The following is a 26,862-nucleotide window of genomic DNA, read 5'->3' as shown; positions in this document are numbered from 1 at the left end:
GCGCACAATAATCTGAAAAGCGCTTCTTCTGGGTTCTCTCTGTTTCAGGTGGTGACTGGAAAGCTACCCAAGTTTCCCCCATTACCAGTAGCCTCCACTCCATTTCCAGCCCTGGAGGCCTGGCAAAAATCGTTCAAGACCATTTGGGGGATCGTGAAAAGCAATTTGGAAAAGGCTTTTCAAAGTCAGAAAAGTCAAGCTGACAAAAAACGATCCTTAGAGTGGAAGTTCCAACCAGGAGATCTGGTCTGGGTGCCCACTCGTCATTTGACCCTGAAACAACCCTCGGCCAAGTTAGGTCCCAGGTTTGTGGGCCCCTTTTCTGTGACAAGGAAGATCAACAATGTTACTTATGCCATCGATCTTCCTGCTAGCATGCGTGGTGTAAGATCTTTTCATGTGTCTCTGCTTAAGCCAGCAGTCCACGTGGGTACCAATCCTCCCCCTCCGGTGATGATAGACGACCAACCTTAGTATGAAGTAGAGAAAATTTTAGACTCACGAGTAGTGCAGAATTCACTACAATATCTGGTTCACTGGAGGGGGTATGGTATAGAGGAAAGAACATGGGTACCTGAGTGTCGCATGCATGCAGACAAATTGAGAAGGGAGTTCCACACTCGATATCCTGAGAAGCCTGGTAGGAGTTGTCCGGAGTCCACTCCTCAGGGGGGGGGGGGGGGCAGGCGGAGCGCGGAGAAACCGCCGCATGCTCTGACATTAGGGCGGCGGATTCCGCGTCCAATGCGGCAACTTGCACGCATAGGTCTGTGCCTCTTAGTAATGCGGGATGCGGAGAAAACGCCGCACGCACGGACAGCGGTGCGGCGGATTCCGCATCTAATACAGCAGAAACATTACAACACATGACTGGTGTGGCTGGGACTGATAGTCCACATTGGTTTAGGAGGACGCGCGCGCGCAGAGAGGCAGGGCCTTTATGGCAGTCAGAAGGGGGTCAGCTGACCAAGCTGGTCAGCTGACAATTTCAGCTACCTTCATTGGTCCAGCACTTAGGGGAGGCGCTGGAGAGCGCTTGTGTATATATATACTGGGTGCTGGTCATTCCTCTGGTGTCTGGCGTTGCGAACACTACGTGGTAGCATTCAGACCTTGTCAGTATCTGTGTTATTTAGATCAGTTTCCACGGTGTTGATGGCCAAGGATCTCACACCTTAGTCTAGGAATTCAGTATCATCTGTATTATTTGTCATATTCTAGACTAGTTCCTGGAGTGTGAGAATCTTGGAGTTCACACTCAAGCTTAGGCATTGTTAATTATTTGTTATGACTTTCGGCTCTCCTGACCATTCTCCTGATCTCTGATTTTGTACTTGTCATTTCTGTCATTCTGTTACCGAACTCGGCTAGTCTCTGGAATCTGCATCTGTCTCCTGTCTCTGTACTGTATCTCTCTGTGTGGTTACGACCTGGCCTGTCCGACCTCGAGAACTATCTCTCCTGTTAAGAGATAGTTCACAGATCTGTTAATGACACTGCCCATTGGTGTCACTCACGTTCTGTCCTTCCCTCTGACTTAGCCTGGCTCCACCCCTTGGGGAGCATCAGACCTGTGGAAGGAGTCTGATTCATATCAGTAGCTCTTACTGTCTAGCACCCATCTTACGGGTGCTTTCCTCAAAGTATTACTGTTGCACCAAACATTCTCATATCTCAGGTGTCCAGAGGTTAGAAGATATATCTGATTATCGGTGATACTGCAGATCATCAATAATCGGGTATATTCTGCATTCTCGGTGATACTGCAGATCACCGGTAATCAGGCCCTCTCTGTGTTACACCAATTGTTACAGGAATCAAGTTTTTTTTTTAAAGTGCACTCTTCTGCAGTCCTTCAGTGCGACACTGATAAAGACAAAAACATCCTTATTTGAGTTAATATCCACTTTAAAGCCTCAATGACAGTGGGCATTGGCATGTAAACAAATCTCTTCTGTGCCCTCTACCTGAATGATTTTGCATTGCTCCAACCATCATTCCGTCCAACGTTCTATTTAAATGCCTTATTATTTAGATTTACGATATGAACAGCTTCTGTTTAAAACAACAATAAAAAGTGCAGTTATATTTTAGAATGGTTCTTTTTAGTCCCTTCTACTAAAGCCTGCTGGTTCTCGCTAAGCTGCCTGGGGATTTTGTTAGCGGTTTTAGGAAATCATAGCTGGCTCCAGGCTGAAACGCAAGAAAAATGTTTACAATTTCAAACTGTTGGCAGCTATAGGAGTTATATCTTCTATTAAACAAACGGGGATCTTTCCTGCGACAACATAGGGCAGAGGAGTCAGGTGGAATGCTGAGAGATAGATGGGATTCTGCTAGACTCCAGTACAGAGCAGCAGTATGAGGGGTTATCTAGGATGTCCCCATCTGCGAGGAGCAGCTCACACCCCAGCTTATTATTCTATCCCAGCTTCACAGGCCAATCCTCTGACTTCATCTATTTTTAACAGGGGGAAAAAAATCCATTTACCAAGGCGGCACCATCTGGATTCTTTGCAGAAAAGTTGATTTAGTTTGTTGCCTGTTATTACTTTTCGGCGTAACTGACAACAAATTTGCGTGAAAATGTTTGAGTGAAATTAAATGCTAAAGAAGCAGTGGATGCAGCTCACGGCAATCTCCTTTATGAACATTTCTCTGCTGCAAAACACCTGGACAAACACTCGCCTGAAAGAAAGAGAGTAAATCACTTCTGAAGGCTCTAACACACCAGGAATAAATAAGAAAAAAATGAATAATAAATACATCTGACGGTGGAAAGAATCTAATTTTCATACAAAACCAGCATTGCTGTTGGGTAGAACTTGGACCTAATAAAGTTATTCAACAATCACATTTTATGATGTACGTTACAAGAAAAAAAAATATAAAAATGAATAAAGTTGTGCCGAAGCAAAAGATCCGCAAACAATAAGTTTTAGCGTATAAGGCTGATCTGGGTTAAGCAGCTCAGTCTTATTGTCAGATTAAAGTGTAATTTGGTTGCAAAAACACATACAGGGGCTAATTTAGAAAAAGGGATAAATTGATGGTCTTTTTCTTTGCTGCCCATCACGGCATTTTGCAAAGCATAATTTAATTCATTTATAAAGGATCAAAGCTTCCAGTGTGCAGCCAAGAGTTTCATTATTGCCTAATAACAAAGCAAAGGATTAATCACACGATTAACCAATCTGCATCATGTGACTGTATAAAAGTGAGGATAATTTGAGAAACAGAGGTCCCAGGAGCCACTAAATGTAGTGCTAGGTGTGATACAGGAGATATAAGTAAGTGACTGACAATACTCTCACAGAATGTGTCACTAATAAGTGACCACTACATTGCAGATGAGGTTTTTCACCCCTCCCTGGTCAAATCAATTGTGTGCCAAGATCGGCAGGCGTTTAACAGATGCCTGTTTTAGCTTTCTGTAATCTAGTGCTCAGATGGTCATTTGGGTACCTGATGCGGCTAGTAGCCAATCGACTACTACATCACATTAGTGCTCGCCATGAAGAGTTAACCTCTCAACAGAGGGACGGACTGGTTTCTGCTCCCTACCCCATCCAACTCCTCCCTATCTCATGTGGGGGATGATGGGATGGGGGAGAAATCTGGACAGGTGTCGCTCTAATAAAACTGCACTGTAATGCCTTGTTTCACCTGCTGGCAGCATCGTGTGCTGGGACATCTCTGCACTTCAGCTATCCACCAGCAGGTGTCTCTGTGCTATTACCTGCAACTACCTGTTCCACTAGCAGGTGGACTTATACTTGGTTTGCCCTGTGCCTCCACTTCCCATCAGAAGCAGCCCTCATACCATTTCTCTGACAATTACGCAGCAGCTATGGACCTTTTACACTCACCTAAAGGATTATTAGGAACACTTGTTCAATTTCTCATTAATGCAATTATCTAATCAACCAATCACATGGCAGTTGCTTCAACGCATTTAGGAGTGTGGTCCTGGTCAAGACAATCCCCTGAACTCCAAACTGAATATCAGAATGGGAAAGAAAGGTGATTTAAGCAATTTTGAGCGTGGCATGGTTGTTGGTGCCAGACAGGCCGGTCTGAGTATTTCACAATCTCAGAATCAGAATCAGAAACGTTTATTTCGCCAAGCATGACTGGGTCCTGCCTGGAATTGGGTTTGGCACAGTACCTACGCAGCTCGAAAAAACATAGTTACAAAAGATAGGTTTGCTCAGTTACTGGGATTTTCACGCACAACCATTTCTAGGGTTAACAAAGAATGGTGTGAAAAGGGAAAAACATCCAGTATGTGGCAGTCCTGTGGGCGAAAATGCCTTGTTGATGCTAGCGGTCAGAGGAGAAGGGGCCGACTGATTCAAGCTGATAGAAGAGCAATGTTGACTGAAATAACCACTCGTTACAACCGAGGTACACAGCAAAGCATTTGTGAAGCCACAACATGCAAAACCTTGAGGCAGATGGGCTACAACAGCAGAAGACCCCACCGGCTTCCACTCATCTCCACTACAAATAGGAAAAAGAGGCTACAATTTGCACAAAATTGGACAGTTGAAAAATGTAAAAATGTTGCCTGGTCTGATGAGTCTCAACAGAGTCAGAATTTGACGTAAATAGAATGAGAACATGGATCCATCATGCCTTGTTGCCACTGTGCAGGCTGGTGGTGGTGGTGGTGTAATGGTGTGGGGGATGTTTTCTTGGCACACTTTAGGCTCCTTAGTGCCAACTGGGTCTCGTTTAAATGCCACGAGCTACCTGAGCATTGTTTCTGACCAATGTTCATCCCTTCATGACCACCATGTACCCATCCTCTGATGGCTGCTTCCAGCAGGATAATGCCCCATGTCACAAAGCTCGAATCATTTCAAATTGGTTTCTTGAATATGACAATCAGTTCACTGTACTAAAATGGCCCCCACAGTCACCAGATCTCAACCCAATAGAGCATCTTTGGGATGTGATGGAACTGGAGCTTCGTGCCCTGGATGTGCATCCCACAAATCTCCATCAACTGCAAGATGCTATCCTATCAATATGGGCCAACATTTCTAAAGAATGCTTTCAGCACCTTGTTGAATCAATGCCACGTAGAATTAAAGAGATACTGTGGGGGGGGGGGGGGTCGGGGGAAAAGGAGTTAAACTTACCCGGGGCTTCTAACCGATGCTCCGGCCCAGCCTCCGGTTCACTTCTGGAATTTCAGACTTTAAATTCTGAAAACCACTGCGCCTGCGTTGCCGTGTCCTCGCTTCCCCTGATGTCACCAGGAGCGCACGGTGCAGGCACAGACCATATTGGGCCTGCACAGTATGCTCCTGGTGACATCAGTGGGATCGAGGACACAGCAATGCAGGCGCAGTGGTTTTCAGACTTTAGAGTCTGAAATTCCAGAAGTGAACCGGAGGCGGGGCCAGAGCATCGGTGAGTGGCTGCGTGGGCGCAGGATGTCGGTGGGGGACCATTAGAAGCCCTGGGTAAGTTCAACTCATTTTCCCCCGACCCCCCTACAAAATCCCTTTAAGGCAGTTCTGAAGGCGAAAGGGGGTCAAACACCATATTAGTATGGTGTTCCTAATAATCCTTTAGGTGAGTGTATATAAAGACAGCATCTCTCCTAAGGTCCTGCCAGAGATTTGTTGCATTGAGCCCCCTTTCCTTGCTATGTGAACTCCCAACCCCAGCTACCAAATCATATTCTCCTGGATTCTGACCTATTTAGTACTGATCTTTAACCTGTGCTTGACTTGCAGTTAGGGTCACTGATTTTTTGCCATGCAAACTTCAAACAGGATGTGTTAAAGTGAAACTTAAAGAGACTCTGAAGCGAGAATAAATCTCGCTTCAGAGCTCATAGTTAGAAGGGGCATGTGTGCCCCTGCTAAACCGCCGCATACGCGCCGCTAAAACTGGGGTCCCTTCACCCCCAAACCCCCCACTGCGACACTTGGTCGCAGGCTTGATCGCTCCTGGAGGCAGGGCTAACGGCTGCAGCCCTGCCTCCATTCGCGTCTATCAGCCACACTTCGCCGCCTCTCCCCCGCCCCTCTCAGTGAAGGAAGACTGAGAGGGGCGGGGGAGAGGCGGAGATACGCGCTGACAGACGCACGTGGGGCAGGGCTGCAGCGGTTAGCCCTGCCCCAACCAGGAAGCCCCCCCTGCATTACGGAGGGGATTTGGGGGGACAGGGACCCTCGTTAAGCTGCAGGATAGCGGCGGTTTAGCAGGGGCACACATGCCCCTGCTATATATGAGGTCTGAAGCGAGAATAAATCTCTCTTTAAGTGAACTATAAAAAATGAGATTTACTCACCTGGGGCTTCCCTCAGCCCCCAGCAGCCGATCGGTGCCCTCGCAGCCCCGCTCTGACGCTCCTGGACCCGCCGGCGAACACTTCCGGTTTGGCTGTCACCGGCCAACAGGCATGGTAACGCGAGTGATTCTTCGCGTTCCCAGCCTGTATATCGCCCCCTATGCTGCTATTGCGGCCAGCTGGTCGCAATAGCAGCATAGGGGGCGATATACAGGCTGGGAACGCGAAGAATCACTCGTGTTCCCATGCCTGTCGGCCGGTGACGGCCAAACCGGAAGTGTTCGCCGGCGGGTCCTGGAGCGTCAGAGCGGAGCTGCGAGGGCACCGATCGGCTGCTGGGGGCTGAGGGAAGCCCCAGGTGAGTAAATCTCATTTTTTATAGTTGACTTAAGTTTTACTTTAAGCCTCATACACACGAGGCACAGATGTCTCACAAGAGACTAAAAAAAAAAAAAAGCAGCGACAGTTCGTCGCCAGGTCCCTCTGTGCAGCAGCCGTACACACGGCGCACAGAGGGACAGAGATGCGGCGGAATCTGTCGCCCAAGGTTCCTCCCCCCCGCCGGAAGCTCTGTGCATGGTGTATGGGTTGCTGTCGTTAGTCCGCATACACACGCAGTACGAGTGGCGGACTAGCGACAGTTGCAGCGACAGCTGTGGCCGGAGATTGGCCACATCAATTGCCTGGCGACGGTTCATGGCGCGCGCCTTGTACACATGGGGGACTTGTCGCCGCAACATGCGCATGCCACGTGTTTGTGGCGACAGTTGTGCCCCGTGTGTATGAGCCTTTAGAATGTGCATTGGATTTGATCTCAGAACTCTGCCTTAGCATGCACTGCTGATGAAAAACAGATGCTGCTGAAGCACTCAATACTTCCCAGCAATATTATTTCTGGGCTTGCTGTCTCTAATATGACCTCAGTAGCATTAACAATTTTCCACAGCTTTTGTGCATCTGAGAGAATCAAAATCTATTTAAACACTTTGAGCCCTGCCAGTTCAAGAAGGTTCTGTCCAGTGATTTGTAGATCCTCACTACCTGCATCCCTGACCTGGTTACCTTGCTCCTGCAATTCCTAATCCTCATCCTGACTCCAATTCTGGATGCCATCTTCTACTTTTTTTGATCAGACGTCCTATTGTGATCCAGCTTACATTTGAATTTGTTTGTTATCGACCTGCCCCAACATCTTCCCAGTTATTCCTTTACAATTGAACTGTGTCTTTCCTGGCCTTGGCTTGTCTTTCAATTGATTGCTGTCTGCCCTTAAATTCAGCTAGTCTGATCCTGCCTTCAGCTATCAGCCTGCTTCTGGCCTGCAACCACTTAGTTTTATAATCTGTTTTCACTCTGTCACTGGTTGGACAATGTCAGGGGTCATGACCTAATGACTACCAGGCAGCAAACCAGTCTGCCGCCCACTATGGATGATAGCCCGTCATTCCTTGCACGTTACTCTGGTGAAGACCTGTAGCCACTTAGGCTCAATATCCTGGGAGAGCATATATGTACTGCACATGCAGGGGTCAACAGAATATTAGGGAATCCGAACTCTAAATAGCAGCTGGCAAATGCTCTACTAATGAGTCTCCATAATGTTTGCAGTTATCTTAAATGTGGAACCATACAGCCCACATGGTTCCCCGAGCATGTGGAATCAAAGCTCATGGGCTTAGACAAACCTGTCTAACCAACTAACACTGGAACAAGAACTGTTCGTGTGCATCACACTACCATTATTCAGTACAACTTAATAAACATAAACCCCAATTTCTTTAAAGGGGTTCTTTCGCGAAAAAAGTAGGCAGTTAAAAAATGTGACAGATGACAGGTTTTGAGCCAGTCCATCTTTTTAACAGCATTTCCTGAACAGCAGTTTAACAGCCAAAATAGCAAGATACCAGCCGGCCTCCCTAATCACTTGCACACTATTATGTCAGTTAGATTTTGCAACGGTTGTTCAGGAAATGCTGTTGAAAACAAAGAAAGCCCTGAGAATCCCCCTTAAAAAGATGGACTGGCCCAAAATCTGTCATCTGTCACATTTTTTAACTGCCTACTTTTTTCGCGAAAGAACCCCTTTAAGAATAACAGTTACCAGCCAACAGCCTCCAATGACTAATGGAAATGTGTCCCAGATGAAGTAGAAGGTTGGAGGCTCGTGACACGTGGAGTTGCTATAGAATGGGGTGGAGGCCACAGCACAAGATGGAGGGACATGAAGCCGATAGGATGAAAAGGAGAACAATTTTACTGTAAAAAAAAAATGAAATCAATAACCATGGCCTGTGCTTGACCGAGTTAGCCTGCCAAAATCATCGAGGGGGGTCAGGGACAGCTGTACACACGCTAGAATGCTGGCAGAGGCAGCCCTGATTGGCCACCCTGGCAAAGAACCATCTAGCATTGTACAAGGCTTAATAGATCAGCAGACCAGTGTATTGTTATAAAACCGCTGTAGAGATTTTTGGGAAAACCGCTTACATTTTGTTAAAGTGGACCTGTACTCTTTCACAGGACAAAAAGAAAGAATAGAGGAATGCACCCTGTATGTATTTAGGCAGTTTAGCCTGTTTAATTCCCCCTCATCTGTGTCTAATCACAAGTTGTAATCTGATCTCTCCCGTGTCACATGACTGCCACGGCAGAGATGGCAGATAAGCTCATTTAAAAGCAGAGGTGTCTGCTTCCACAAATCAGGAAGTAGAAACAGTGAAGATTTATTTTAGGATTTGTATCAGCTATAACAAAGAAATGTTTTTTGTTTATAGGTTATTATGCTGTTGTGTATCTTTTACAGCAGAGATATTCTGATTTGAGGTCCACTTTAAAATAAATTCATGTAAGTTGCTATTTAGGTAAAATATAAAAACATGCATTTCTACATACAATTACAATGTTATATAACGCAATAGCATCTTCTTATCTTTCTTACAGGTGGTATCTCAGCTGGAATTCCACAAGCTATGTACTACAGCCAAATCTATACATTGTTTAGGTGAAATAACGCTGCCTTTGATTCCATTCATCATATTTTATATCTCATAGACAGTCATTTTAAAGCATTTGCTCAACAAGGTACCCTTTCAAACTCTATATTGGACTTAAAATAACTGCTGCATGACACTGCAGGTATAAACTAACAGGATATAAGCCAGACGAAGGCTGCAAGGCCGAAAGCTTGCTTATTTTATTCATTTTTAGTTAGCCAATAAATGGTATCATCCTGATTTAAAACTTCTTGCAGGTATAAACAGTTAAAGCAATCTGCAATATATCATATATAATTCAGCACCAGAAACACTACTTAACACTGACTGAGCAGAATGGGGTTAGTGCAGCGTTTACAGTTTTCCGATCTCCACACACTCTCAGTTAGGGTTGGGTGTTTACTCAACTGAAGATCGGAGATGGATCTGTCAAGCTGAGTTCCACCAGATAATGGCACCCTCATGTTTCGGATGATGTAAATATACAGTTATTCTTTCGGCATGTGCAGAGGTTTGGTGAAAATTAGAGCTCAATGTTTAAGTATAAAAGGAATAAGAACAATACAATGGCATACCTACTTTCCCAGAGATACCAGTTAAAACGAGCTTGTCAGAAGCTCAGGTCTTCAACTGTTGCAGTGCTTAGCGAACTCAAGATTATATATCTAGTATCCCGTTCATCTTTTATATATATTGACAAAGGAAAAGAAATATAACATCAAGCTGAACACTTGAGCTTTGGAAGTTGGCATTGTCAGACTCATAAATCACATGTTAGTTCAAAACCTGTCAATTCACTCACAGGAACGCTAAACAGGTGCTTTACTTCCATGAAAATAGTGTATAGATTGCCACACAATGACAGCATTCATCCAGCTGAGGTATCGCTCAATAATACATCCCCAATAATGGCGCATTTATATATTTTGATATTTAATATTAAGTCAGCAGTAGATCAGGTCAATCCACAAAGAAATGCAAACTACCCTGTTATGCTGGGAATACACTATAAGATTCTGGCGCTCGATTCTGCGCCTAATGGTTTTTGCCGCTTGATTCTGCGGGCAATTCTCTTATCTTCCGCTCGTTTTCCTTATCTTTTTCCATTGTCTGCCATGTAGAATTGAGCGCAGAAACGATCGGGCGATTGATCGGACACGTCGGAAATTATCTATCGGCTAATCTGTTGGATTGTAACTCAATCTGATAAATAATCTAGTAAAACATACCCTGTAACACTTACCAGTTGAATGATATTACATTTTCTTTCACTTGTAACTAGACCTATATAAGTCAGGATGCATTATATTCAGTAAAATTCCTCTTTAACCTCTTCTGGGCCTTGATAATTGAATTCTATGCCCTGTTTACTTTCTTTTTTTCTGGTCAGGACAGTAAAGACAGCCTGGAGTCATTCAAATCCAGACTAAAAGACCCCTGTTTAGCCTGGCATTTCCAGACTTATAGAATTCTTCCTCTGTATCACGACTTACCAATCAACCAATTATTGGTCTGAGCTATGCTTACGCGCTTTGAGTCCTATGGGAGAAAAGCGCTTTACAAATGTTATTTGTTGTTTTTTTCAAGCCAAAGCGTACACCTTAACCACTTGCCGACCGCACACTCATAACGTGCGTCGGCAAAGTGGAAGCTGCAGGACCAGCGACGCAGTACTGCGTCGCCAGCTGCAGCCTAATTAATCAGGAAGCAGCCGCTCGTACGAGCGGCTGCTTCCTGTCAAATCACGGCGGGGGGCTCCGTGAATAGCCTGCGGGCCGCCGATGGCGGCTCGCAGGCTAGATGTAAACACAAGCGGAAATAATCCGCTTTGTTTACATTTGTACGGCGCTGCTGCGCAGCAGCGCCGTAAGGCAGATCGGCGATCCCCGGCCAATCAGCGGCCGGGGATCGCCGCCATGTGACAGGGGACGTCCTGTCACTGGCTGCACAGGACAGATAGCCGTCCTGTGCAGCCCCGATCACCGGGGGAGGCAGCAGGTAGGAGAGGGAGGGGGGAATTTCGCCGCGGAGGAGGCTTTGAGGTGCCCCCCCCCGCCACCCACAGCAGGCAGGAGAGATCAGACCCCCCCAGCACATCATCCCCATAGGGGGGAAAAAAGGGGGGCAATCTGATCTCCCTGCCTGCACCCTGATCTGTGCTGGGGGCTGCAGAGCCCACCCAGCACAGATCAATCAAACCAGCGCTGGTCCTTAAGGGGGGGTAAAGGGTGGGTCCTCAAGTGGTTAAAGGATACCACAGCCCAAAGGCTGTGGTAAAATCAAAGTTGCAATGTGGAGGGAAAGAAAGATACATACTTACCGCTTCCCTCGTTCCCTGCCGATGGGTCCCGCTCATCTGTTACAGCTCCCGGTACCGACCCGACTCTCCTGACCCTTCACCCGGACATACTGTGCTGCGCATGCGCAGTATGTCACTATACTCTTCGCTTCTGCCGTCGCATCGTGACGGCAGAAGTACGGACACTCCCCCGCCTCCTCCTCTCCCAGCGTGTGCGCTCCAATCTAAAGATAGCGTGACATGCTAGCTGGAGTTCGCACTGGGACAATCGATGTGGAGAGAGTGGAGGGGGAATAAGTTAAAAAAAAACACACTGCCGGCTGGAGGGAGCGAGTGAGTGGGCGGGCGAGTGGGCGGGCAGGCAGCGAGTGGGCGGCGAGCAGGCAGCGGCAGTACAGCCCAAGCATTCTGTACATAGATGCAATGACATCTATGGTACAGCAAGAAAATTGTCCCCACATTTATCTCTGCATATGTGCATGTATATACATGTGTGTATATACATGTATATACACACATGTATATACATGCACATATGCAGAGATAAATGTGGGGATAATTTTACAGCAAGAAAATTATCCCCACATTTATCTCTGCATATGTGCATGTATATACATGTGTGTATATACATGTATATACACACATGTATATACATGCACATATGCAGAGATAAATGTGGGGATAATTTTCTTGCTGTACCATAGATGTCATTGCATCTATGTACAGAATGCTTGGGCTGTACTGCCGCTGCCTGCTCGCCGCCCACTCGCTGCCTGCCCGCCCACTCGCCCGCCCACTCACTCGCTCCCTCCAGCCGGCAGTGTGTTTTTTTTTAACTTATTCCCCCTCCGCTCTCTCCACATCGATTGTCCCAGTGCGAACTCCAGCTAGCATGTCACGCTAGCTTTAGATTGGAGCGCACACGCTGGGAGAGGAGGAGGCGGGGGAGTGTCCGTACTTCTGCCGTCACGATGCGACGGCAGAAGCGAAGAGTATAGTGACATACTGCGCATGCGCAGCACAGTATGTCCGGGTGAAGGGTCAGGAGAGTCGGGTCGGTACCGGGAGCTGTAACAGATGAGCGGACCCATCGGCAGGGAACGAGGGAAGCGGTAAGTATGTATCTTTCTTTCCCTCCACATTGCAACTTTGATTTTACCACAGCCTTTGGGCTGTGGTATCCTTTAAGGACTGCTGTAGGGGGGTAGGGGGGAAACTAATTGAACTTACCTGGGGATTCTAATGGTCCCCCGCAGAGGTCCTGTGTCCGCGCAGCCACTCACCGATGCTCCGGTCCCCGCCTCCGCTTCACTTCTGGAATTTCCAACTTTAAAGTCGGAAAACCACTGTGCCTGCGCAGCCATGTCCTCGTTTCCCCTGACGTCACCAGGAGTGTAATGAGCAAGCGAAGACCATACTGGGCCTGCACAATACACTCCTGGTGACATCATCGGGAGGGAGGGCGCTGCCACGCAGGCACAGTGGTTTTCCGACTTTAAAGTCACAAATTTGGGAGCATCGTGAGTGGCTGCTCAGGCATTGGACATCTGCTGGGGACCATTAGAAGCCCCATGTAAGTTCAACTCTTCCCCCCCCCCCCCCATAGTACTCCTTTGAATGAATACTTGCCTATCACTCATGCCACTCCGGTGCCACTGCAGTCCTCTCGCTCAGGTGTCCTAATTACTGCTTAGCTCACTTACACTGGTCAGGATACGATTTCATTGGCTCCTAATGCCTGGTACACACCATGCAATTTCCTGTCAGATGGACGAGTCAAAACGATTATTTACGACCTAATTTCCGCTCATTTTTCTGATCGATTTTGTATAGAAGCGAATGTAAAATAAATCTGAAATGATCGGAAATCAGATTAGAGCTGTTGGAAATAATCGATTTGACCCGTCTATCTGAAGGGAAATTGCTTGGTGCATACCAGGCATTAGAAGCCAATAAAATTGACTCCTGATCAGTGACCACGGCTCAAAAACCAGCAAAAAAGTATCTGGTCCTCAAGAGGCCAGAGATGGCTGGTGCTAAAAGGTGCTAAAAGGGTTAAGCAACACCACATGTAAACAACATAAGTAATAACACAACAGATATTTTCCCCCTTTATCTAAGGGTCACTAACTAGAGTCTTCCCTGCATTAGTGAAAGTCATACAGCCAGGCAGAAGCCATGGTCTCAAAATACTGGCATTAATCTCTTTACCAGTACACAAGGTGACTGCAAGTAGATGAGAAAGTTACAATACATTAATATTTTTACTTCACAGTTGGCCTTGCAATAAATGAAGATCAAATGGTACCAAGCAACACCGGACCCCTTTTTTTTTTATTATGCACGCTCTACCCAAAAATAAAGCAACATAGCTGGTAGTATTATTTGTAGAGTCAGTTACTCTCCTGTCTGGCTAAATCTACTAATTTATGTAGCAGGTGGTTATAATAAAGGAATGAAAGCACTGACTTACCTCAATTAACTTTCTCTCATATGAACTTGCCAATTCATCATTGTCCACCACTGGTTTTACTTCTGGAATGATTTCTCCATCCGTATTTCGAAGGTTTGGAATGGCTGCTGAAGAGAGCGAGAGAGGAAAAGAAATCAATCAAAGTGTTACAATGAGCATAAAAGATAGAATGCACACTGGGCTGTATTTACAGCGGTTCTCCTGAGCTCAAAATCAACAAAGTACATAAGTGATGCTTTAAAGGGACTCCGAGCAGTGCAGAAACTATGGAAAGATGCATATATTTTAAAGCTCTCTTTCACCTCTTTCCAATGATATGTAAACCGCCACACTACGCCTTTTAGTTTTCGCTATTTTCGCGATTGAAATTGCAGCGGCCGCGATTTCAATCGCGAAAATAGAGAAAACTAAAAGGCGTAGGGCGACGATTTAGGTGTCCTCAGAAAGAGAGCTTTAAAATGATATTCATCTTTCCATAGTTACTTGTATTACACAGGGCGACACTTTCCCCAGTGTCAGCAGCTCCATTTAGCAGAATGGAGATGCTGACTTTAGGAAAAAGTCGTCCTGTGCAATACAATGTAACTATGGAAACATGGATATCATTTTAAAGCTCTCTTTCGCCTCTTTCTGACGACCTCTAAATCGTCGCCCTACGCCTTTTAGTTTTCTCTATTTTCGCGATTGAAATCGCGGCCGCTGAAATTTCAATCGCGAAAATAGCGAAAACTAAAAGGCGTAGGGTGGCGGTTTATATATCATTGGAAAAAGGAGAAAGAGAGCTTTAAAATGATATGCATCTTTCCATAGTTTCTGCACTGCTCGGAGTCCCTTTAGGCTGCTTACACACCAAGACGTTACAGGCGCACGTTAGTGCGCCTGTAACGCTCCCCCAACGCACAGCAATGTAACACAAGTGGGCTGTTCACACAGCCCACGTTGCGTTACATGTAACGCTGCACGTTCTCCACAAAGTGCAGCATGCTACGGCGTTGGAGCGGCTATAGCCGCGTTAGACTGTTTGCACATGCGCAGTGGGGGGCGGAGGAGGCGGGGAGAGCCAGCTACAGTAGCCGCGCACATGGCTACTTAATATTCACTGCACTGGCGGGCGCTGATTGGCCGGCGGGACCACGTGATGCGGAGTGTCTCGCTCCGCATCACGTGGTCCCGCTGGCCAATCAGCGCCACTCTGGGAGACATTATAGGACTCGAGCCGTCTAACGCGGCTCACTCTACCGTCGCCTCTTGCAGCACCATACGTTGTGTTAAGTGCACGTTATGCGACCTTAACGTGCCACCTAATGCAACGTCTTGGTGTGCAAGAAGCCTTAAACCTTGTCTGAATGTACTAATACTGTTAGTAAATAAAAAGGGCGGCAACTGAAGCCTAGGTAATATCAGCAGACAATGAGGGCTGCAGAAAGGCTAATGAGTCCCATGCATGCACAAACATTTTTAAATTAATCCAAGTTGTCCTACACTACTTGTTGTATAACAGCAATCAACTCATCACAAATTTACCAACCTCTCTGCAACCCTAACAGTGGTTTGGTGTGAGCCAGGTAAGTGTGGCAAACTTTTCCTACATGACAGTAGACAATTTTTATTTAATATCACATCCTCGTCAGGTTTGCTGGATCATTTATGACCTCCAATGATTTCCAGCACAGAAAAGCATTGGTAAATCAGGCCCAGAGTGTTGTAATCATGGTTGGCGGTTGCAGCTGGAAACTTGCTTCAGGTTAGATACCAGTGAAGAGAGAGGCTCTGTATACCATAAAGCCTTCCCATTCCTCACTCAGTCCCATCATTCCACTGCTGTCCCCTATCTTTTGGACTCCTCGGTAGGATTCGGAAGCACTAACGTCCCTGAGTGCTTCCCAAGACCCGAGTGCTTCCCAAGCCCCTAGTGCTTCGGCACTGAGCAGCTTTGTCCCAGAAGATGCTTCCTTTGCAGGAGAGGGACTCCTTTGAAATGCCTGCCCCGGCTTCAGGAACACCCCTTCCCTGCGTCAGCCCAAAAAAGTGCACAAGAGGAGCTACTGAGCATGCCCAGAGCTCAGGTCATCTCATGCACTGTTCTCGGGGATGAGCCGTGACCCCAGAAGTACTTCCAGGGTCGCAGCCATTTTGGAATTTTTTTTTATTTCTGCTCCCAGTGGAAGAATGGAGCAGTGAAGAATGGCGCACATTGACATGATCGATCTGGAAAATTTGTTGCATAAGGTAGAATGTTTTATTTCCATTTTTTGAACACAGACTCGGGTTTTCTTTAAATCACATTTTTATTGGATTAAGAGTTAATAAAACCTGCTCTAAATGCAATGCATTGGGGCAAATTTTTATCACCTTATCTGGGGATATCAATTGATGAAAAGCTGCTGTTTAGAGGTCCTGGATTTTTATCCCAGTCACATCCATTACAATCTACATGAGTCCAAATGCATGTCATTTTGGCTTTTTAGAGCTAAAGGAAGAAAAGTATTATTACAACTCCTTTGTGAGGGAGACTTTATTCTTGGCCAGGAAAACAACAGTTATGGTATGATTTTCAACTAATCCCTCTTCTATATCACAGTGGGTAAAACTGGTTAATGAGGTCACTGCATCTGAAAAGATATTATTTCCACACTGCAGATGTCTTATAAAGTAGGACAAAATACAGAACATTTGTTTGCAATCTATGGATACCCTGGGTTGCTGATCTAATTTTAAATGGCCCTATTAACTATATCAGTACTTGATCAGGTAAAAGCCCTATAGAAAAAAACTGTTTTTGTAATGGTTTTTTTAATGGAGTGGGTTTTAAATAAAGTGAAGAGGTGTAGTGTATATAACAAGAATGATACGTCAACGTTATTTTATTTGCTACAAGTAATCGTATATATAATTGGCCTTAAACCAAACCTGGACTGAAAATAAATGTATAAGATAATTGTCTAATTAAATTACACGTGTAGTACTAATGGCAAATGGAAAATTAATAACAAGAAACAGTCTCATATTTTTATTTTCTGTTTAACGGGAGCCGAAAGCAAGGTTTCTATATTTACTTCCTTTTAACCACTTGCCGACCGCCCACTACCTATGGGCGTAGGCAAAGTGGCACCCCCAGGACCGCGTAATGCCTATAGGCGTCGGTACCTGAGGGACTGAATTGCCGGGGATCGTGCGCATCCGCCGGCATTAGGCTCCGCCCACCCGCGACGTCAACCCACCGGCCAATTAGCAGTGCCGGCGGGTTGTTCACCACTGATCTGCCGCATAGTAAGCGTATAATACGCTTTGTAATGTATACAAAGCTTATTATACAGGCTGCCTCCTGCCCTGGTGGTCCCAGTGATCGAGGGACCACCAGAGCAGGAGGCAGCCCCCCTAGTAAGCACACACAAACTGATCCTGCCCCCCCTGCCCCCTGATCGCCCACAGCACCCCTCAGACCCCCCCCCCCCTGACCACCCCCTCAGACCACTGTTTGCACCCAATCACCCCCCTAATCACCCATCAATCACTCCCTGTCACTATCTGTCAACGCTATATTTTAGATTAGGTCCTAAACTGCCCCCTGGGGGCTCCTGATCACCCCCCCCCCACACCCTCAGATCCTCCCCAGACCCCCCCTCCTGTGTACTGTATACATCTATCCTCCCTTGTAATCACCCACTGATCACCTGTCAATCACCCCCTTTAACCACCTGTCACTGCCACCCATCAGATCAGACCCTAACCTGCCCCTTGCGGGCACCTGATCGCCTGCCCACACCCTCAGATCGCCCTCAGACACCCCTCCCCCATCACCTCACCAGTGCATTGCTTGCATCTATTCTCCCCTCTAATCACCCACTGATCACCCATCAATCACCCCCTGTCACTGCTACCCATCATACCAAACCCTCATCTGCCCCTTGCGGGCACCCAATCACCCACCCACACCCTCAGATTGCCCTCAGACCCCCCTGCTCACCTCGCCAGTGCATTGCTTGCATCTATTCTCCCCTCTAATCACACCCTGTTTACCTATCAATCACCCCCTGTCACTGCTACCCATCAGACCCTAATCTGCGCCCTAAAGGGCACCCAAACACCCGCCCACACCCTCAGATCGCCCTCAGACACCCCCCCCCCCCGATCACCTCCCCAGTGCATTATTTACATCTGTTCTCCCCTCTCTTCACCCACTGATCACCCATCAATCACCCATCAATCGCCCCCTGTCACTTCTACCCATCATACCCATTAGATCAGACCCTCATCTGCCCCTTGCGGGCACCCAATCACATGCCCACACCCTCAGACCCCCTGATCACCTTCCCCCTGATCACCTCCCCAGTGCATTATTTACATCTGTTCTCACCTCTAATCACCCATCAATCACCCCGTCACCACCTGTCACTGCTACCCATCAGATCAGACCCTAATCTGCCCCGTGTGGGCTCCTGATCACTCGGCCAAACCCTCAGATCCCCCTCAGACCCTCTTCCGATCACCTCCCCAGTGCATTGATTGCATCTATTCTCCCCACTAATCCCCCCTGAGACACCCATCAATCACCTCCTGTCACCCCCTAGCACTCCTATCCATCAGATCAGGCCCTAATCTGCCCCCTGCGGGCTTCTGATCACCCGGCCACACCCTCACCCGCCCCACCGCAGTGACAGCATTTTTTTTTCTGATCACTGCTGGTCTCTACGACTTAATTGAGGCTGAGACCAACCGTTATGCCACACAATACGCAACCGCCAATCCAAGAAGCTACCATGCCCAGCCTTTTTTCGGTGGAAACCACTCCAAGTTTCCGAACGTAACATTTTTTGGGGCCTTTTCCTTAACATGGGTCTAGTCAAAAAGAATGTATTGCGGTCTTATTGGTCTACGCACCCAATACATCACATGCCCATGTTCTCTGCTGCCATGTCCAGGTCACGATTTGAGAACATCCTGCGCTTCCTGCACTTCAGTGCTAATACAACCTGTTATCTAAGAGGCCACCCTGCTTATGACCGGTTCCAAAAAATTCAGCCCCTCATAGACCACCTGTCATCAAAATTTGCAGATGCTTATACCCCTAAACAGTCATTTTGAGGCATTTGGTTTCCAGACTACTCCTCATGGTTTAGAGCCCTAAAATGCCAGGGCAGCATAGGAAACCCACAAATGACAGCATTTTAGAAAGAAGACACCCCAAGGTATTCCGTTAGGTGTATGATGAGTTCATAGAATATTTTAATTTTTGTCACAAGTTAGTGGAAAATGACACTTTGTGAAAAAAACAATAAAAATCAATTTCCGCCAACGTGTGACAAAAAATAAAATCCTCTATGAACTCACCATACACCTAACGGAATACCTTGGGGTGTCTTCTTTCTAAAATGGGGTCACTTGTGGGGTTCCTATACTTCCCTGGCATTTTAGGGGCCCTAAATCGTGAGGAGTAGTCTAGAAACCAAATGCCTCAAAATGACCTGTGAAATCCTAAAAGGTACTCATAGGACGTTGGGCCCCTTAGCGCACCTAGGGTGCAAAAAAGTGTCACACGTGGTATCGCCGTACTCAGGCGAAGTAGTATAATGTGTTTTGGGGTGTATTTTTACACATACCCATGCTGGGTGGGAGAAATATCTCTGTAAATAGACAATTGTGTGTAAAATCAATTGTGTGTAAAATCATTTACAGAGAGATTTCTCCCACCCAGCATGGGTACGTGTAAAAATACACACCAAAACACATTATACTATTTCTCCTGAGTACGGTGATACCACATGTGTGACACTTTTTTGCAGCCTAGGTGCACTAAGGGGTCCAAAGTCCTATGAGCACCTTTAGGCTTTACCGGGGTGCTTACAATTTAGCACCTCCCAAAATGCCAGGACAGTAAACACACCCAACAGATGACCCCATTTTGGAAAGTAGACACCCCAAAGTATTCAGAGAGGGGCATGGTGAGTCCATGGCAGATTTAAAAAAATGTTTTTGTCACAAGTTAGCAGAAATAGAAACTTTTTTTTATTTTTATTTTTTTGTCAGTGTCATTTTCCGCTAACTTGTGACAAAAAATAAAATCTTCTATGAACTCACCCCCTGCCTCATAGACCCGATGCACACCAGAGGAGTTTTTCTGAGCTTTTTGAGTTTTTAAATCTTCTGCTAATGTTATCCTATGTGTCTGTGCACACTGGAGCAATGAGGTTTTGTAAAAAACCCCATAGCATTACATTGGGAAGAGCTTTTAGAGGTTTCAAAAGCTCTTCCCAATGTAATGCTATGGTTTTTTTTTACAAAACCTCATTGCTCCAGTGTGCACAGACACATAGGATAACATTAGCAGCAGATTTAAAAACGCAAAACGCTCAGAAAAACTCCTCTGGTGTGCACCAGGCCTTAGTGAATACTTTGGGGATGTCTTCTTTACAAAATGGGGTCATTTGAGGGGTATTTATACTATCCTGGAATTTTAGCACCTCATGAAACATGACAGGTGCTCAGAAAAGTCAGAGATACTTCAAAATGGGAAAATTCACTTTTTGCACCATAGTTTGAAAACACTATAACTTTTACCCAAACCAATAAATATACAGTTATTGGATTTTTTTTCTATCAAAGACATGTAGCACAATAAATTTGGACAAAAATGTATATAGAAATTTTACTTTATTTGAAAAATGTCAGCACAGAAAATTAAAAAAATCATTTGTTTGACAAAATTAATGTATTTTTTGACGAATATAATAAAAACTAAAAATCACAGCAGCAATCAAATAGCACCAAAAGAAAGCTGTATTAGTGACAAGAAAAGGAGGTAAAATTCATTTAGGTTGTAGGTTGTATGACCGAGCAATAAACCGTTAAAGCTGCAGTGGTCTGAATGGAAAAAAAGTGTCTGGTTCTTAAGTGGTTAAAGGAAACTAGAGATAAACAATATTAAAAGATTTATACATACTTGGGGCTTTCTCCAGCCCCATCCGCACTGATCACTCCAGTGCGGCTTTACTCAGTCTTCTCCATCTTCTGTACCGGGTCCTGTAACTTCGGTCAGCCCTGGACAGTCTGCATAAGCGCAGTGCGCACTCTCCGGCGAGAAATAGTTCTGTGCCTATGCAGTACTATTCTACTGCGGAGAGAGATGGATAGGGCGCACTGCGCATGCTCAGACTGCCCTCGACTGGCCGAAGTTATGGGACCCGGTACAGAAGACAGAGAAGATGGAGGACAGCAGCGCGGGAGTGATCTGTGTGAATGGGGCTGGAGAAAGCCCCAAGTATGTATAAATCTTTTAATGTTCTTCATTTCTGGTACACTTTAAGCAATACCAGTTGCCTGGTTTCCTGATGAACTCTTTGGCTGCAATAGTGTCTGAATCATGCACCTGAAACAAGCCTGCAGATAATTCAGTCAGACTTCAGTCAGAAACACCTGATCTGCATACTTGGTCAGGGTCTATGGCTAATGCTGGATACACACGGTGCGTTCCCGCACTCGATTCCCATCGATTCCCGGCCACTCGATTATTTACAACATGTCCGATACCTGTTTCGATGGATTGTTAGGTCAATTTGGCATACTTTGCATGAGAATTGACCTAACAATCATCGAAATGCGTTCGGAAATGCTCGGAAATAATCGAGCGGCCCGGAATTGAGCGGGGCATCGAGTGCAGGAGCGCACCGCGTGTATCCAGCATAAAAATATTGAAGGCAGAGGATTAGATGGACAGCTACGCAATATGCATAGTTTAAAAGGAAATACATATGGCAGCCTCTATATCCCTCTCGCTTTAGGTTCCCTTTAAGGGCTGCATTTTTAAGACTGCATTCTGAACAGCAGCCATGTCTAATGTAAAAGAAACATATTGGCTGATAAAAACTAGACATTTATTGTTTTTGTTGCAAAACAGTACTGTAATAGTGGATGTTCAGAGGGCCTAACAGTCGTTTTTACACATATTGAAGACGAATGCAGTAGACAGATTCCTTGTACGCCATTAGGAGACTTGAAGCATGAAATGGAAACCCTTTAAGGCAATCAAATGCTTTTGATAAAGGGCAGGGAAGCACAAAGCATCGTCAGTAATATGTATCTTTATGCCATAGTGATTTAACCTGCAATGAAGCAGAGCAACTGGACAGACTGACGAAAAGAGCGACTGTCATAAGACGACAGCCTGACCGCATTCAGCAAGCGGAACGCAGAGGTTTGTCTGCGTCAGCATCAGCGGCACCATCCACCGCAGGGTCGCATGCGGAACGCGGAGAAACGTCCGCATCAGCAGTGCGGTCCACCGTTCGGTCACAGGCCTCTCGGCGTACTTTATGTCGAGGCTGTGGTCCAGTTCTTCCCTTACAGGCCTCAGGGCCTGTCACACACCAAAGCTATCCTCAATCCAGTCTGGACCCCGTAGGGGCTGCGCGCATGTGCAATAGAGTCTTTTATACTCTTAGAAGGAGAGTCAGCTGACCGGCTGGTCAGCTGACCTCAGTAAGGTCCTTGAGATGTGCTGCAAGGTCCTTGAGCTGTGCTGTGATTGGCTGATTGGCTGGGCGGGCTGTTGGAGCCCAGCACAGTATAAAAGCAGGCATTCTGTCAGTTGCAGGTTGTCTGCAGTAAGCGTTACTTTGTGATAGCCCTCAGACCTTAGCTAGATCCGAGAGAGACAGTCCTAGCTGGAGCAAGGCTCCTGGCTCTCATCAGTCAGTCTCTGTTGTTTTCCTGATTATTGTATATCTGTATGTAACCTGATCTCTGTTATAGTCAGCCAGTCAGTTGATCGAATAGTCAGTCAGATAGCGATCTGACAGTCAGTAGCATCGTGGGCCAAGTGCGGCTTGCCGTAACTAGCCCACAACAGTCAGACTTGTTACTTTCCTGATCTGCGACATATATTGGTTTTGGCCAATATATTCGCAAGCACTATTGTTATCTGTGCCATTTTCTGATCTCCCGTTGCCGAACCCCTGCTTGTCTATATTCTACGAGTTCGGCTTTCTGACTTTGTACCTCCACCTATCTGATTTCCGTTACTGACCTTGGCTAGATTTCTGACTCTGCTCTTTGTTTCACGATTCGGTACCTCGCAGCCAGTTTGTTACCGAACCGTTTCCGTCTGACTTTGCTACCTTAAGTGGTTCTCCCACTAAAGGGTTTATTCTGCTGAAACCCTCCTTGCGGAGGTCTCAGTGGTTCCCCAGTATATCTTTGCTGCTGGGGAACGTGATTCTAGCGTTACGTCATCTAGTCGCAGAATCGCACACACTGCGTTCTCTTTTAGAGGTGGTCAGTCCTCTTAAAGATATCAGTGTGGTGGGTTTTCCACTATCGTTATACCCGGTATCCAGAGTTACGTATAAATATCTGCATTATTGGTGATTCTGCAGATCACCACATAATCGGTTATATCAGTATTGTTGGTGATACTACGGGTCACCAATAATATGAATACTCTGAGTGTGCACCAAACACCACACATTGTTACAGCGACATTCTTTGGACTGTATTCTGCTGATTTGGGGTAAGATGACTATCCCTTGTTTGAGGTACTCCATAGCTACGGAATATATTGGCCCAAAGGAACCATACATATTTCTTGTTTTTGTTGCAAACCAGTACTGTAATGGTAGCAGGTGGAAGCCAGACAGATGTTCAGAGGGCCTAACAGTCGTCTTTACACACATTGAAGTCAAATGCAGTATTGAAGTCAAATGCAGTAGACAAACTCCTAGCAAACCATTAAGAGACTTGAAACATGAATTGGAAAACCTAAAGGCCATGAAAAACCAAACAGACAGCGGTTAACTCCTAATTATCACTCCCACGCCTTTACTTATTAGGCACATTTACAGGTTCTCTTAAAGTCCCAGTTTCACTTTATAAATGTTTTCTCTCTTCCCGATATTGATGGCCAGAGAAGAGAATACTTTAACATACTTCTACTCAGCATCAAACCATTAGGCATCCTTCCAAGTACATCATGATACATAAAACTAAGGTAACCTGCACGGTAGCTCAGCTGCAGTCTTGTAAATGTCTTGAGGCTACATTATATTTTAGTTCTAATATTGTTTCAATTAATGTGGTGCTTTAGGGGAAGAAACTCAGGGAATTTTGTATGCCATCAATTAAAATACCCTCAGCAAGACACATTCAAGCTGTGGATGAAAATGTCTCTTTGGGATTTCACACTGTTGAAAGATCCACAGCCAGAAAAGAAAAAGTGAATATTTATACATCCACATGTCTTACAAACTGGCAGTTTCCCTGACATATAATGGCACACATCAGTCAGGTTCCTTATCTGAACGATCCTCCACGCTGCAGCAATACAATTATGTAAGGATAAGATAGAGCTTTTTGTATGTTTCAGTAATCCAAAGCCAACTGGCACACAGGGATCACTGTTCACGGTTGTCACATTTTATACTGAGGTCTTCATTCAAACAGTGCTGTCGTGCCCAGCCGAGGTAGGAAAATCACACACACATAGACCTCTGTGCAGGAATGCCGACATGTGTCAGGCTAGCTGGTGTTCATCCATCAAACTAGTGCGCTCCTGTTTCTGACTAAAAGCAAGCGCCTCGTTCTGAATAAGTAAATATACTGTAAAATCAATTTCATTTTCCTTTAAGGTCTATGTTTAGTAAACATTTTACTGGTGCATTTTTGTCTCATTTCTATTCTGCAAATATACCTGCTGAAGACTTTACTGACAGGATTTTTTAAAAGCTACTTCGTTCCAAAACACACAATTATTAAATTGCCACTAAAAATATTTTAATTTTTTTGTAGTATTAGTCAGGGAGAAGAGTTGGAACTTTTGTCTGTTTTTAAAGGGAACCTGAAGAGGGAGGGATACGGAGTTTGACATATTTATTTAATTTTAAACAATACAAATTATATGGCTATCCTGCTGCCATTGCCACGAATACTTCTAGACATAGACCTTGAACAAGCTAAAAAACTGACAAGATTAGAAAGACAGATCAGCAGGACTGTCAGGCAACTGGTATTGTATAAAAGGAAATAAATATGGCAGCCTCCATAATCCTCTCACTTCATGTTCCCTTTAAGTAATGACTGTGCCCATGAGATATGTTTTCTCTTCCTTCCTGTCTTAGTATACCCAGCTCTGCACTGCGCTCATTTTCTTTTAATCTCTCTCTAGCATCCTTCATATATTCCAAAGAGGAATCCACTAAGCAAAGCAAGTCAAACTCTGAACATCAAAGTTTATAATGTCACTTTATGGTGCATTCCAATCATCCTGTACCTATATGGTGTTCCCCTTTAATAGTATTCTCATTTAGTGTTGTTGATGTGTAGCATAAATCATGGAAAAATATGTGATCAATTTCATCAACTAATTGTATTGACGCTCAGATTTGTTGTGATCAAGTAATTGATTCATGCATGATTGTGGCCAGCAAATCAGAGCCTTACAAATCTTTCAAGAAAAAAAACTGAGCGCATGCTTCTCTTTTAATTTTACTATACATTAAATACTGCCGGCTTATTTATAATACCCACCTATTTAAGTATCGTACCCCTTTTATGGTACATCTCCCCTTGATCATAGTGCCCCATCATGTTTCCACTGGAACGCCAGATCAGAGGTCAGTCGAGCATGTCAGATCTCTAAGTGACGTTGGGGTGATTCTGGACTCATGCTAGATTCTCGCCAAGACAGTCCTTAAAGTGTACCTGAGATGGTACACTGGGCCTTATTTACACTTACAAGGGGCTTCCTCCAACCCCATGAGGACCACGGCCTCCCTCGCCGTCCTCCTCGGCCCCTCCATTCTGGCACCACAACTCCTGGTAATCTGGTCAGTCACCACCAGTCGTGGGCTTCTGTGCATGTGTGGCACGGCCCCTATTCCCGGGAGCATTCTGGGCCTGTGCAGAAGACCGCAGCCAGCCACATTACCAGGATGCATAGGTCAAGACCAGAGGGGCCAAAGTGGACGGCGAGGGAGGCCACAGTCTCATGGGGCTGGAGGAAGACACAGGTAAGTATAAATACAAGTTATTTCACATCTCAGGTTCACTTTAAAGGCTGCCTCGGCAGAGTTTAACATGTGTACAGAAAACGCGTACACACGGGTAGAAAAAAAAATCATCTTTCAGAAGTCTTTTAAAGATCAAAAGCACACACAACGGTTTAAATAATAATGAAAAACAAATGAACCAGGATGGTTCTCAGGCATTTTGAAAGACTGATGCATCACTTTGGCAGATAATCGTTTATCGTCAGCAGTGTGTACAGCGCTATGAAGGATTTCAAAATGATGTGTCCTCGAAGTCTACCACACTTTCTCCTACACCCTGCATCATTTATCTGCCCTATTGGTTAACAATTGTTTGGCATTTCGGTTGCAGTTTGCTGTCATTCACATCATATCGCTTAACCTCCTCTGAATTTGATTGTGAAACAGTAAGTTCATCAGTCATTTTGCACAATTCTATCTTTCGTGTGTATGTAGCTTTATCTTAAGTGTTACCCTCTGTATAAACCGCTTTCCCTGCCACTTATCCCTTGTGCCTGTGATATGTAATTTAGTCAGGTGGCACGTGGAGAAGAAAAGGTGAACTCTTGTACAAAAGTGAGAAGGAACTTTCCTTTTAAACCATACCTGTTGCCTGGCATCCTGATGATCTTTAAGCATCAGTAGTGTCTGAAACAAACATGCAGCTATAGTATAGATAGTGTTTTTTCAGAAACATCTGATCTGCGTGCTTGTTCAGGTATATTGCTTAAAGTATTAGAGACAGAAGGTCAGCAGGACAGCCAGGCAAT

General features: G+C 45.5%; 1 protein-coding gene across 9 annotated transcripts in view; it reads right to left on the bottom strand.

Annotated features, from left to right (window-relative positions):
* The window catches only part of SNX29 (sorting nexin 29), an 875,170-nt gene that overhangs the window by 494,053 nt on the left and 354,255 nt on the right, over positions 1–26,862 (bottom strand). For 8 of the 9 annotated variants that reach the window (XR_011022742.1, XM_068244702.1, XM_068244708.1 and 5 more), the window contains exon 15: positions 14,076–14,182. Coding sequence is in view for 8 of the 9 variants with exons in the window: in XM_068244702.1 (XP_068100803.1) it covers positions 14,076–14,182 (107 nt within the window). In the remaining variant the exon portion in view is untranslated. Of the gene's footprint in view, positions 1–10,407; positions 10,487–14,075; positions 14,183–26,862 lie in introns of those variants that run through there. The other variant, XM_068244710.1, reaches the window with a different exon arrangement.

Source organism: Hyperolius riggenbachi, chromosome 7 (assembly GCF_040937935.1).
Source record: "Hyperolius riggenbachi isolate aHypRig1 chromosome 7, aHypRig1.pri, whole genome shotgun sequence".
Classification (NCBI taxonomy): domain Eukaryota; kingdom Metazoa; phylum Chordata; class Amphibia; order Anura; family Hyperoliidae; genus Hyperolius; species Hyperolius riggenbachi.
The sequence above is the reverse complement of the archived record's forward strand: the minus strand, read 5'-3'. Positions and strand labels throughout refer to the sequence as shown.